We start from the raw sequence: 14,491 nt of genomic DNA, 5'->3' as shown, positions 1-14,491 counted from the left end.
CATGCATCCAAGAACACAGTCAGAAATAAATTATGTAACATTAGACGGACTTTTCTTGTAGATTAGTCATAGAAAATGAGAACCAAGTTCTCCTTGTGTAGCAACCAGCAAACAAGTTGTAGCATGACATGTTTGACCCGGCATGTACAGTACTGTACAGTAACACAAAGAAAAACAACAGTTCCACATTCTGTCCAGTATAAGAAATAAGGGAAACATTTTGTTTTATGCAAACTCTACTATATTATGATCTGAACAATCAATGTGCAATATGTTGAAAAACAACATATGACATCATCAGTGCATTGTCAGTTCTTTTTTTTACATCATGTCTTTCTGTCAGAATATGTTTTGCACAGTTTCCATTCTCTTTTTAGTTTCTGGAATATTACTGCAGATGTTTTTTTGTTTTTTCATACACTCTGTTATTCTCCTCTATGTGGCTGAAGCTGCATTAGCAATTATTTCCAGGACCAGATCCAGAGGTGGAGCACAGCACAACTTGCCAGTACAAAACTTGCCAGTACAAAAAAGAAACTAAAACTAAAGTTTTTAATTATAAACAGGTGTGTCACTGTCTTTTCTTAAATGTGCAGTTGTACAACTTGAGAATATCTTCAGTATGTTTGCTGACATTTCAGATTTCACACTGGAATTTCCATCATCTGGTAATATTAAAACCTGCATTGTTTCAGGGACAGAATAAAAGGAGACTCAGATCAGAGGAGTCCTCACTTACAAGATACTCTACGTTCGATCTGTTAAGACTCTAAACTCTGCAGGAACAGCAAAGTAAGTTTGAAACGTAATTTGGTAATAGGACCTGAAAAATATGAATGCAAGTTTGTACCATTTTGGATTTTTTAATGATGAAATATTTTATTGATTTTGTTTTCTCTTTAGACATCTTCAGACATGAAGTTGCTTCTTGCAGCAATTGTTCTGTTTCTAATTGTGGAAACCAATGCACAGTGGTACAAGTTTCCTGGTGAAGTTATTCAAGGTTAGAAACATCTTCACAAAAACAATGTGTATAATTGTAATGTTATATATCCAGGATTATGTGGAGAATTACCTGATTTTAATTTCTTTTAAAATGTAATTTTCTCTTTCATTTAACAAAATAATGTCTGCTGTCCTTCTCATCAGGAAGTCGTGATATGTGGCGAGCATTCACGGACATGAAGAAGGCCAACTGGAAAAACTCAGACAAGTACTTCCATGCCAGAGGAAACTATGATGCTGCCCAGAGAGGACCAGGGGGCAGGTGGGCTGCTGAGGTTATCAGGTGAGCAAAAATCAGTTTTAGTCTTTTTTTTTTTTTTTCTTAGCTCAGTGTGAAGTACTTCTGGGATCATTTTTCAGCTCTTTAGCAATTTTCATTTACATGTTTCCACTAACTATATCAAAAAGTATTCTATCTGTTGTTACTTCTATGCTGATGACAACCAGACTTATGTATCATTTGATCACAATAACATTTCATGATAAAGGAATCTGCAGTTCTACCTTGATGAGGCTCAATGTTAAAACCTCCTTAGTGAAATAAAGATATTTTATCCATTAAACGACTTTAAGTTAAGCTTTGAAAAGCACTTGTGTTGTTTTCTGCTTGTACTGATATTCATTGTCTATTTTCCCAATTCAGTAATGGCAGAGCGGCATACAATTGGATAAAGGGTCGTGATCGTGAGGACATCGGAAAAGATCTGGAGGCAAACCAGTGGGGGCGTAATGGAGGAAATCCCAACCGCTACAGGCCACGAAGACTTCCTTCAAAATACTAGTACGAAGGCTAGTCTAGTGTGGGAGTTACTGACCACACAGTTTGAGGGAAATTCCTCTTATAATCATGTGATTTTCCAATATAATCATGCTTTTGCTAGAATAGATGTGTCTTATATAGCCACCATGATATTTCTGTTGAAGATTTTTGGAATGTAAATACAAGTAAACTCATGAAAAAAGACTTTAGCCTTTCCTGCCACTCAAGCACATTTTCTTAGGTCAACATAAAATACTCATTAAAGTGTTGTCATGATGATGATTGGTGGTTGTTTTTTTTAAGTATCTATAATGGTTAAACAAAATGCTCATCACTTACTTATCAGAGCTCATATGTGGAAAAGCAAAAGTCACTAAATAATAATAAATTGTTTGCAGTGAGCCTTGTTGTCCAGTAAATCAAAGAAAAATAACTCTGTTATTCTCCTCTTCTTGGCTGCACCAGCATCAGCAATTCTTTGCAGGACCAGGTCCAGAGGTAGAGCAAAGCAAAAATTGTCATTACACAACAAAAAGAAAAAAAAATAAAGCTATTGACTATACAGTTTGAAGGAAATTGCTGTTATAATTTTGTTTTTTTCCAATATGGAATTATGCTTTTGCAAGAATTGATGTGTCTTATATATCCACGATGATATTACTGTTTAAGTTGTTAATAAACCGAATATAAGTAAACTCATTATAACAGAACTGTGGCCTGTAAGTGGGTTGAAACCTCTTCCTGTGCTTTGTCTGTTGGGTCCAACAGCTATCTATGAAACAGCTATGAAATCAGTTCATTACAATTTTTTTTTTTATTATTGTGCACAGATAAATACATTTTTTAATTTGCCCATATCAGAAACAGTCTCTGACTGCCAAAACTCAGAAGAAGAGGAAAAATTCCCCCAAATAACTTTCAGAGGTAAAAGAGACCCCCTTGGAGAGCAATAAGATACAATTGATAATTTAATAAATAATAAAATGTCACACTCCAACATGGGTTATTTGCAATACTCGCAGACAAGAAAGTTGCTAAATGGAACAAACATAATGCAGCAGTGACAAAAACAACAAAATCATTCACGATTAATAAAAATTGAAAGGAACATAATTGGCAATGACATTTTTTTCTAGCAACGCTCTGTTTATACATTTGTTATAGGTATGGACATAATGGCTTCATATTGTTCACTGTGTCATAAAATATGCAGCTATCCTTCTTTTAATTTGAATTTCTGCAATTCAAAAGAATTGAAGTTACACATTGTTTTGAAAATGTAAAGTGAGTGAAAAAATGTTGCCTCGCAGTGGAATTAAGTCTGCCTCTCTGGGGCATTAGTGGATTTATTGTGTCAGATTTCCGTCCTATCCATCTGTGATTGTGTGCTTGGTGTTTCATTCAGCTGTAATGTTGATACATGGCCACTCGGTGGCAGTGCTGGACTCCACATCACATCTGAGGCTGAAGCTCTTCAGAGGAAATCTTCCTTCATCTCAGCATGGACAACATAATAAAGCACAAGGCTGATCCATGGTGATCGATACAACTGGCAACAGAGTTAATGAATGTGATTACTGTTAACGTCTAGAATGAAAGCCTTGAAGAGCTTGCCACCATATATCAGCTCTTTATGAAACTAGTCAGAGTCACTATTCAACACGCTCTAGTGATTGAATAAAGTTCCCCGGGTAAACACTAAATTTGAGAAAACTCTTTTCAATTTCAGTGGTCCGTACACTTGGAACATTTTGTAACGTACATTTAACCTTGATACAGTTATACCTACAGATCAGTTTAAGACTTTGATTTCAAACTACTCAGCATTTGAATGTAACTGTTTTTAACTACGGCTGTCCTGTATGGTTGTCTGCCATTTACCTTTAATGCGCCTCTTTTTTATTTGTGTCTTGTCATGTTCGTTTGCTTGCCGTTTCTTATCATTTTCAGGACTTTTTTTCCCATTTTATTTGTATTCTGTCATATTGCTTCTTATCTGTTATCATTTTTATGTACCCATTCTGTTTACTCGCTCTGTGATTCTGTTCGTTGTTTCTGTTTGTTATCACATTTTTGTACCTATTCTGTTGACATCATTGAAAGTGATGCCCTCAATGATTTTTTGAGATTTAAATAAAGGTTGAATGAATGAATGAATGAAACAAAATAGCTACATGTCTTTCCAGAAACAGGGCTGTTGTTAGTCTGGATAAGCCACAAAGAATGAAAAGTTTTATTGGAAACTACTTTCTTCAGAAGAAACAAAGCCTAAGACAAATTGTTTTACCGTGTTGCATTTTAAAATGTAATATAAGGTCCATTCACCTCTGTTGTTTTGGGACAAACAAACAAATGTGAGCTCGCTATCTCAAAACCTGCTGCATAGATAATACAAGAGGCGTGAATATGTTTTTTTGTGTGTGTAATTTTTGCAGTGGCAGTGCTGGACCCCACGTCACATCTGAGGCTGAAGCACTTCAGAGGGAGTCTTCCATCAGCTCAGTATGGATAACATAATAAAGTCATTGTGATCCATTCTGGGTGATACAGCTGGAAACAGAGTTGATGAATATGATTAACCTCAAGAATGAAACAAAATAGTGGCATGCCTGTCACTGTACTCAGTGTGAAAGAAAACCATCATATAGCTTATTAGGTAAAATAATAAAAATACCATCAGTCGTTGAGGTATGTGACTTTTGAGACTTCTTCTTCTTTGAGACTTTTGCTCATTCTTTAACCTGCATCAGTTGTGTCAGTGAGCACACATTTCTTCCAAGAGTCTTAAATATTTAAAATGAAGATTTAACAATTATAATATTCAACCTATTTATTTATATAAGTAACAGTAGTTGGTTGTGTAAATAAAGACAAAAAATGCAATAAACATTGGTTCTGTTGAATATAACAACACAGTCATGAAATGTGCCTTTCACGCCTTGAATACAGTAGCCAACCGATAAAACTTGTTGAAAAAGGGTTAGTTTTCAGCCCTGGCAGCTCTCCATAATCAGTCGTACAAGCATAGCGGCTTGTGGGCAGGCTATTTGTGAACTCACACTTCCTTCACTGTTTGGTTGGGGGCGGGACTAGGGGGAAACAAATCTCCAGGGGGAAACGATACTCGATGCAACACCAGCTTGGAAAGTACCGATGTGATTAGCCAGATTTTAAATCTTAAACATTTAGAGTTTGCGAGCAGTGCCGAACAGCATGTTCTGAAAAGGCACTGCGGCAGTTTTATAAAACCACCAAAGCAGGCCCTACTTTGATTGATACATTGATCAAGAATGATCAATGAATGTTCACTGGGCTTGCAGGAGCCTGAATGTAACTCACAAGCAACAAACTCCCATGTATCCAAGAACACAGTCAGAAATAAATTATGTAACATTAGACAGAATTTTCTTGTAGATTAGTCATAGAAAATGAGAACCAAGTTCTCCTTGTGTAGCAACCAGCAAACAAGTTGTAGCATGACATGTTTGACCCGGCACGTACAGTACTGTACAGTAACACAGAGAAAAACAGCAGTTCCACATTCTGTCCTGTATAAGAAATAAGGGAAACATATCTTTTCATGCAAACTCTACTATATTATGATCTGAACAGTCACTGTACAATATGTTAAAAAACAACATATGACATTATCAGTTCTTCTTCTTATTATTATTATTATTGTTATTTTTTACATCATGTCTTTCTCTCAGAGGATGTTTTGCACAGTTTCCATTCTCTTTTTAGTTTCTGGGATATTACTGCAGATGTTTTTTTGTTTTTTTCATACACTCTGTTATTCTCCTCTTTGTGGCTGAAGCTGCACCAGCAATTATTTCCAGGACCAGATCCAGAGGTGGAGCACAACACAGCTTGCCAGTACAAAACTTGCCAGTACAAAAAAGAAACTAAAACTAAGGTTTTTAATTATAAACAAGTGTGTCACTGTCTTTGCTTAAATGTGCAGTTGCACAACTTGAGAATATCTTCAGTATGTTTGCTGACATTTCAGATTTCACACTGGAGTTTCCATAATTTGGTAATATCAAAACCTGCATTGTTTCAGGACAGAATAAAAGGAGACTCAGATCAGAGGAGTCCTCACTTACAAGATACTCTACGTTCGATCTGTTAAGACTCTAAACTCTGCAGGAACAGCAAAGTAAGTTTAAAATGTAATTTGGTAATAGGACCTGAAAAATATGAATGCAAGTTTGTACCTTTTTGGATTTTTTAATGATGAAATATTTGATTGTTTTTTGTTTTCTCTTTAGACATCTTCAGACATGAAGTTGCTTCTTGCAGCAATTGTTCTGTTTCTAATTGTGGAAACCAATGCACAGTGGTACAAGTTTCCTGGTCAAGCTGTTCGAGGTTAGAAACATCTTCATGAGTACAATGTGTATAATTGTAATGTTATATATCCAGGATTATGTGGAGAATTACCTGATTTTTTTTAAAAAAAATTCTGTAATTTTCTCTTTAATTTAACAAAATAATGTCTGCTGTCCTTCTGATCAGGAAGTCGTGATATGTGGGGAGCATACAGGGATATGAGGGAGGCCAACTGGAAAAACTCAGACAAGTACTTCCATGCCAGAGGAAACTATGATGCTGCCCAGAGAGGACCAGGGGGCAGGTGGGCTGCTAAGGTTATCAGGTGAGCAAAAATCAGTTTTAGTCTTTTTTTTCCTTAGCTCAGTGTGAAGTACTTTTGGGATCATTTTTCAGCTCTTTAGTAATTTTCATTTACAAGTTTCCACTAACTACATCAAAAAGTATTCTATCTGTTGTTACTTCTATGCTGATGACAACCAGACTTATGTATCATTTGATCACAATAATATTTCATGATAAAAGAATCTGCAGTTCTACCTTGATGAGGCTCAATGTTAAAACCTCCTTAGTGAAATAAAGATATTTTATCCATTAAACGACTTTAAATTAAGCTTTGAAAAGCACTTATGTTGTTGACTGCTTGTACTGATATTCATTGTCTATTGTCCCATTTCAGTAATGGCAGAGCGGCATACCATTTGATAAAGGATCGTGATCGTACGGACATCGCAAAAGATCAGGAGGCAAACCGGTGGGGGCGCAACGGAGGAAATCCCAACCGCTATAGGCCACGCGGACTTCCTTCAAGATACTAGTACGAAGGCTAGTCTAGTGTTGGAGTTACTGACCATACAGTTTGAGGGAAATTCCTTTTATAATCATGTGTTTTTCCAATATAATCATGCTTTTGCTAGAATAGATGTGTCTCTATAGCCACCATGATATTTCTGTTGAAGATTTTTGGAATGTAAATACAAGTAAACTCATGAAAAAAGACTTTAGCCTTTCCTGCCACTCAAGGACCTTTTCTTAGGTCAACATAAAATACTCATTAAAGTGTTGTCATGATGATGATTGGTGGTTGTTTTTTTTAAGTATCTATAATGGTTAAACAAAATGCTCATCACTTACTTATCAGAGCTCATATGTGGAAAAGCAATAATCCATAAATAAGAATAAATTGTTTGCAGTGAGCCTTGTTGTCCAGTAACTCAACGAAAAATAACATTTGTACAGTAAGAAAAATGATTAGATATTGATGAATTTACTAATGAATCATCTTCCTCTTTTCAAATGTTTAGCAAAATGTTTGATGGTTAAAGACATGAAATTCAGGTCTTATGTGCTATGTCTGTTTGGTCCAACAGCTATCTATGAAACAGCTATGAAATCAGTTCATTACAAATCTTTTTTTTTTCATGTTAAATGTATTTTTTAATTGTGCACAGATAAATACATTTCTTAATTTGCCCATACCAGAAACAGTCTCTGACACAGCCAAAACTTGGAAGAAGGGGAAAGATTCCCCCAAATAACTTTCAGAGGCAAAAGAGATCCCTTGGAGAGCAATAAGATATAATTGATAATATAATAAATAATAAAATGTCACACTCCAACATATGTTATTTGCAATACTTGCAGACAAGAAAGTTGCTAAATGGAACAAACATAGTGCAGCAGTGACAAAAACAACAAAATCATTCACGATTAATAAAAATTGAAAGGAACATAATTGGCAATGACATTGTTTTCTAGTAATGCTATGTTTATACATGTGTTATAGGTATGGACATAAAGGCTTCATGTTGTTCACTGTGTCATAAAAATATGCAGCTATCCTTCTTTTAATTTGAATTTCTGCAATTCAAAAGAATTGAAGTTACACATTGTTTTGAAAATGTAAAGTGAGTGAAAAAATGTTGCCTCACAGTGGAATTAAGTCTGCCTCTCTGGGGCATTAGTGGATTTATTGTTTCAGATTTCTATCCTATCCATCTGTGATTGTGTGCTTGGTGATTCATTCAGCTGTAATGTTGATACATGGCCACTCGGTGGCAGTGCTGGACTCCACGTCACATCTGAGGCTGAAGCTCTTCAGAGGAAATCTTCCTTCATCTCAGCATGGACAACATAATAAAGCACAAGGCTGATCCATGGTGATCGATACAACTGGCAACAGAGTTAATGAATGTGATTACTGTTAACGTCTAGAATGAAAGCCTTGAAGAGCTTGCCACCATATATCAGCTCTTATGAAACTAGTCAGAGTCACTATTCAACACGCTCTAGTGATTGAATAAAGTTCCCCGGGTAAACACTAAATTTGAGAAAACTCTTTTCAATTTCAGTGGTCCGTACACTTGGAACATTTTGTAACGTACATTTAACCTTGATACAGTTATACCTACAGGTCAGTTTAAGACTTTGATTTCAAACTACTCAGCATTTGAATGTAACTGTTTTTAACTACGGCTGTCCTGTATGGTTGTCTGCCATTTACCTTTAATGCGCCTCTTTTTTATTTGTGTCTTGTCATGTTCGTTTGCTTGCCGTTTCTTATCATTTTCAGGACTTTTTTCCCCCATTTTATTTGTATTCTGTCATATTGCTTCTTATCTGTTATCATTTTTATGTACCCATTCTGTTTACTCGCTCTATGATTCTGTTCGTTGTTTCTGTTTGTTATCACATTTTTGCACCCATTCTATTTTTTTTTTATTTGTGCTCTCGACATCATTGAAAGTGATGCCCTCAATGATTTTTCGAGATTTGAATAAAGGTTGAATGAATGAATGAATGAAACAAAATAGCGACATCTGTTTCTTTCCAGAAACAGGGCTGTTGTTAGTCTGGATAAGCCACAAAGAATGAAAAGTTTTATTGGAAACTACTTTCTTCAGAAGAAACAAAGCCTAAGACAAATTGTTTTACCATGTTGCATTTTAAAATGAAATATAAGGTCCATTCACCTCTGTTGTTTTGGGACAAACAAACAAATGTGAGCTGGCTATCTCAAATCCGGCTGCATAGATAATACAAGAGGCGTGAATATGTTTTATTATGTGTGTCATTTTTGTAAACCCACCAACTTCCTACAGATCATTTTAAACAACTTGGTACTGACAAGACATTTTCACATTCCTCAAAGACACATTCCCCGCACACGCCCGTCTTATTGATTACTCTGACTGATTAGAATTCTCCTCAGTGCTGAGCTATGCTGGGAATATCATGAAGTCACCAAACTCAACCTACCCGCAAGGATGACAAATTCACTTCACGGTTGTACATTCCCAGGAATAATGATTATGTCAGTCAAGTTTGCACTGCATGTTTGGACCATTATACCTAAGAGCTGCTCTTATCAGGGAAATAAGTAAAAACACCTGTGATGGGTGGAACATGGCTAATTTATTCTTCTAAAACAAAAAACATCTTTGAACCCATTTTACAAGTAAGACTACGATAGCAAGAGGCATATCAAAGTTTCAATGTTTTTCTTGCTTTTAGCTTTTGAATAATTTTCCTTTTTTTGTACAATGTCATTAAATACAGCAATAAGGCATCATTATTTCTCTTGTGCCATAGAAGCTTGAAGATGAGGTGAGTTTGGTAAAAAAAAAAAAAAAAAACTTAACTCAATTTAGTGCACCAAAAACAGAAAGTACAATAAAGATTTTTTTTAAAAACTACTTATGAATCAAACACAGTTGAGACAACAACACACAGTATCTTTGAACCCATTTTAGCCAGGTTAGGCGTGTCACTTCCGGCTGCCATCTTTGTTTTCTGTGCAAACGTTGGCAACCTTTTGGTTTTTTTAATCTTGCAACATAATATTACAATTACTTGTTAGAAAAATATATATAGTGGTTCAGCAGAGGGAAGTTTTCTCATTCATGTGTCAGACTTCGGGAATGATGTTGTGAGTTTTAGTAAAACGACAGGTAACACTTTACAGTTAGGTACACAAAAGTTAGGCTTTTTGTTTTTTGGCTAAGGTCAGTTTACTTTGTTAGCTAGCTTAGCTGATGTAGCCTCAACATTCATTGTTAATGTTAGCTAACGCCTATGCAGCATTTAACATTTAACACACTTTAAACCAAACGTAGCTCTTACATGGCCGAATGGTTTAAATGTTAAATATAAAGTACAATGACGTGATTAAAAAGAAAACAACCTGTCCTATAACTTTAGCTAGCCATGTAACATGTTTGGTTGTTGGATACTTTGGATATTTGATTCTAGTAGCTATATTTTTCATATGTTATAATGAAAGTGGTAACGAACGACAAAGAGTAACGGATTACTCTTTGTCTAAGTAGCGGTTCGGGTGGGGTGGCTGGCTCTCGTATTCAAGGGCCAGACAACTGCAGTGGGCTCGTCTGATTTTATGCTCGTTCCGGGGCGCCGCTGTCAGGCTCGGCTCTCCGTACGCTTTCCGTCGGTGAAACACACACTGAGTGATGCGCGACCAGCCAGCACCATCCCTCTCAGATCCGAAAAGGAGGTGACTTGATCGGCGTATGACATTCTCCAGGTAAGGCGCAGTTTTTGTTAAAATGTCAGACAGCTGGTCATCATCGGTAATAATCCATGTGTCAGCGAGGCTGTAGTAGTCTCCCTCCGAGGCATCCGGAGGAGCTGTGGACGGATGCTGATCCGCTCTGCCTGTGGATTTGTCCTCAGCATCAGTGTTAACAACGGGCGGTGAGCTTTGACCGAAAACGTCTCTTGCTTTTTAAGTCTGGCGTGTAATTTTAAGATGTATGTATTTCTGGGCAACTCGGTTAAAAGATGTAAGGTGCTTTGAAGTACGATCACACCTAATGCTAAATTTTTTAGGTGATTCATCCATGCGCAGGCTCGTCTACGCCTAAAACAATCGATTGTAGTTATATTGCTATAGGCCTTTAGTGTCTCATGAGATGCGGAAGGTCATTAATTTTTAGATGTCCTTAATGGTCCAATTCCTTTCCTGCATCGTTTTAGTAAACGGCACCTCGGGCATGTGCAGCCTGCTCTGAGTTCTCTTTGTAGAAATGTCTCATTCACCCCTGATATCTACTCATTTCCTTTAATATGCATCCTATTACCCCATACTTGTTTGACATTATAGTGATATCCAGATGAATTCCTCCCATCCATAGTGCCAGTCTCAAGATTGAAGTTGAGAGCAGTGGTACAGGTTCACTACACTAGCCCCTGCTGAAAATACTGGCTTCAAGTTATTTACCAGCTAAACGTTTTATAAGGCTTGTAGGTGGCTTGAGGCTATATTTGGTGGAGGATGTGTGGATCCTTAAGTGCCTGTTGTGTGCCACCCCGTGCCAGTCCCCGGCCACAGGGGAGGGCAGTTGCTGACAGGCGTTGTGTCTGGCTGTTCATTGTTCAGAGGGAGCAGGGGACAGGCTCAAAGGGTCTGTTCTGCATCATACACGGTTTTGTCCTTAGCGTCTGTCCTCATCCAGTCATGCAGAATGCATTTCATTAGCTATTGTCCACTTTTATGATATCTCTGGGCTGTTTGATGTTTACAGTTCAAGTCTTGTTTTGTTGGTTTCTCTCACAGCAACAATGTTGTCCCTGAAGTTGATGCTGGCCCACAGTGGAATACACAATACATGCTATAGGGTTAATAACAGCGATGTCAACCAGTAAGATTTAAGTAAGACTTCCATTCAGTATTTGGCTATATTTCAAATGATTAGACGTGATATAATCAGACTATGATCATTGGCACAATAGAACAGGAAAAAAATCTCTTTCTTTTCCACTAAAATGAAATCAAAAGTAAATATTTGGATCCTAGTTTGCTAAGCTTGAAAAGACACGCTGCAGCCTCTTTTTTGAAACTCTGCACAAACAATGAAGCCAAACACAAAAGATAGAAACGCTCTCTTCCTAGCCTTGATAAATGATATACAAATGTTTATTTACGTTCTGTAGCTAGTGAGTAGACAGCGATATTTAATTTTGTTTGACAACAAGAGTAAAGCTGACAAAAAGGTTAACAGTTGGATGGAATAGAGATGGAAGATGGGACTTGTACAGTGGGGAGAAGACAACAGAGAGGCAGAACAATGGCTGTGTCACAACTGAGGATGACCAGTGCTATCGAGGATGAGGGCAGATAGAGGAGAGTAATGCATGGCTATTAGAAAAAGTGAAAGGCCCCTGGAGAGCCGTGATAGAAGCCTATAAGGCCTTGGAGGATGCGTCCAGCATGTTGAGTTGCTGCGATGTTGAAAGTGGGGATGCTTAGTTTTCATCTCCTCCCTCTCTTTCCAGCGTTTGCTCTCGGTCTGTCCTCACTTCCTCTGCACCGTCCTCCTGTGCTTGTCTCCTTCACGCCCCTGCTTTGTATCCCGTACCCTGGGATAGTTTTCTGTTTAGCACCTGCACTGAAGGACAAACACCCTCCCTGCAGCCTGCTGGGATTTTATTCTAGCTGCAGCTAGAGGATACTAAATTGGACTCTGGGGAAGGAAACAGAATGGAGCAACACCTCCATCTGTGCAGCACAAATTATGAAAAATACTATTTGGAAATCTGTTATTAAACCATTAGCCTATCAAGGCAGTTGATCTAAATACACTTGTTACTAGGGTCAGCTAAACAAAAATATTATTTTAGAGTCGTGGACAGGAGTGCCACAGGGAAATCAGTTAACCATTATATAATATAATGTGTTATATCTTCTTAAAAGCTTTGCTTTGTAAGCTATGGATTTCACATACAGCGCCAACACTTACATTCTCTACTCTGATCATAACATTGGTATGGGCGGAGGTTTGATGACATACTATCATGTCCTTTGGCAAAAACAAAAGATTCCAAGATAATTAAACACATAAATAAGGCTACAGGGTGGCTGTTGATTTTTTCATGTGGCATAAAAATGTTAGAAAAGGCAAACAAAAACAATGATAAATGATGAGGCTTTTGTAAGATAAGATAAGTGGTGCTGCAGTGTTGTTCCAGACAACTGTATTGCTGTAGAAAAGTGTGAACAATTAGAGCGTGCAAATTTATTTTCAACACAGGATTTAGCATGTAGAGGACAAGCTGTGAACCAAACTGTTGCTGTGTGGTAACTAGCAGAGAGAGATATGCTGACATATTACAGATGAAGGGGTTTACCTGTGAAGTTACAAATTACTTCTCAAAACAAAGAAAATGACCGCCATGTGCTGAACTTTGGTTATGCTGTTTTGATTATGGGATGCTTTAGGGCTGCATCTGATTGATATTTTTTATTGATTAAATGTTAGTAATTATAATATCTTGGTTTTATGTAGCGCCATTCAGGAGACCCAAGGACACTTTACATTAAGGAGGGCACAAAAAAATAAAAATGACACTTAAAACAAAAAAATAAAACAGTCAGGAAGCAGGAGCTGAAGTCAGGAAAAGGGATGGTTGGATGGATTACAGAGCAGGGTGGATTGATGGAGGGTAGACAGAGTTAGTTGAAGTTGCATGTTTTTTAAACATTACCTCCGTGAAGGAGGTTATGTTTTCACCCATGTCAGTTTACTACAACTACAACTAGTACCATTCTAGTCACAAAAGCCTAACTCTATTTCCCAGAGCCCAAGGAGTTATTGTTTAAATTACTTTTTTTAATCTGACGAGGACTCAAATACCCAAAGATGTTCAATTACAATGATAAAAAAGAAGTAGCGAATCCTGACAGACATTTTAGATGCTCAAACCTGCCATTTTTGTCTGTGTTTTAGTATATGACTTAAATGATTTTTGAATTACCAAAATTCTTGTCCATTAATATTCTGTCCTCCATTAATTGACTGATTGTTAGATGGACTGTTAGATTCAGCATCCACAAACATAGTCAACTGTCTCTGTAAGGTGGAAATTAGAGCATCAAGGCTTAAAATAATGATGACATAAGGCAGCATTCTTTTTGCAGATGGTTTGCGTGCCAGCAGACTTATTCATTACTTTACTTGCAATATTACATCTAGCTTGTTTTTATGTGAATGTAGTGTGTGATGCTGTGGCTCACCAGTAAGAGCACCATGGATGCTGTCATATTGTCCTACGAGTTGTTCCATTATTCACCATCTGTGGAGGATTTATCTCCAGATGACATCATCACTACAGTCTCTTCGCAGCTCAGCTCCACAAACCAACAATGAGCTGTGCAATATTATGTAAATCAGATACATATGAATCACACCATGAATTTTCACTTATTATATTATTATAATGTTTTGACTTAGTGGTCATGAGTCTGGTTCAGGTCCTTCTAGTACAAAGCCCTACTATTTCCATACAGGATTCTTTCCTGAAATCAAACTTATTATTGATAGGATTCAGATGCAGCTAAAAACATTTTCCACTCTTACTTAATATCAGATTTAGAGG

At 37.1% G+C, this 14,491-nt stretch overlaps 3 protein-coding genes across 3 annotated transcripts in view; all 3 read left to right on the top strand.

Moving 5' to 3' along the window:
- Nucleotides 1–915: 915 nt before the first annotated feature.
- Nucleotides 916–2,047, top strand: LOC140994184 (amyloid protein A-like). The gene is made up of 3 exons (XM_073463732.1): nucleotides 916–1,003; nucleotides 1,150–1,288; nucleotides 1,649–2,047. The coding sequence occupies exons 1-3, from the start codon at nucleotides 916–918 to the stop codon at nucleotides 1,785–1,787; spliced, it is 366 nt and encodes a 121-aa protein (XP_073319833.1). The 3' UTR covers nucleotides 1,788–2,047.
- A 3,816-nt stretch (nucleotides 2,048–5,863) lies between these two features.
- Nucleotides 5,864–7,211, top strand: LOC140994182 (serum amyloid A-5 protein-like). The gene is made up of 4 exons (XM_073463731.1): nucleotides 5,864–5,924; nucleotides 6,037–6,136; nucleotides 6,284–6,422; nucleotides 6,777–7,211. Exons 2-4 carry the CDS (start codon nucleotides 6,049–6,051, stop codon nucleotides 6,913–6,915), a joined length of 366 nt encoding a protein of 121 aa, XP_073319832.1. The 5' UTR covers nucleotides 5,864–5,924; nucleotides 6,037–6,048; the 3' UTR covers nucleotides 6,916–7,211.
- Nucleotides 7,212–10,543: 3,332 nt separating this feature from the next.
- Nucleotides 10,544–14,491, top strand: part of apba2b (amyloid beta (A4) precursor protein-binding, family A, member 2b) — a 69,755-nt gene continuing 65,807 nt past the window's right edge. Inside the window, exon 1 of the mRNA XM_073463730.1 lies at nucleotides 10,544–10,640. The gene's annotated coding sequence lies outside the window, so the exon portion shown is untranslated. The remainder of the gene's footprint in view (nucleotides 10,641–14,491) is intronic.

The sequence above is a fragment of the Pagrus major genome, chromosome 4, assembly GCF_040436345.1.
Source record: "Pagrus major chromosome 4, Pma_NU_1.0".
Taxonomy (NCBI): Eukaryota; Metazoa; Chordata; class Actinopteri; order Spariformes; family Sparidae; genus Pagrus; species Pagrus major.
Note: the sequence above shows the minus strand (reverse complement) of the source record. Positions and strands in the feature narration are given on the sequence as shown.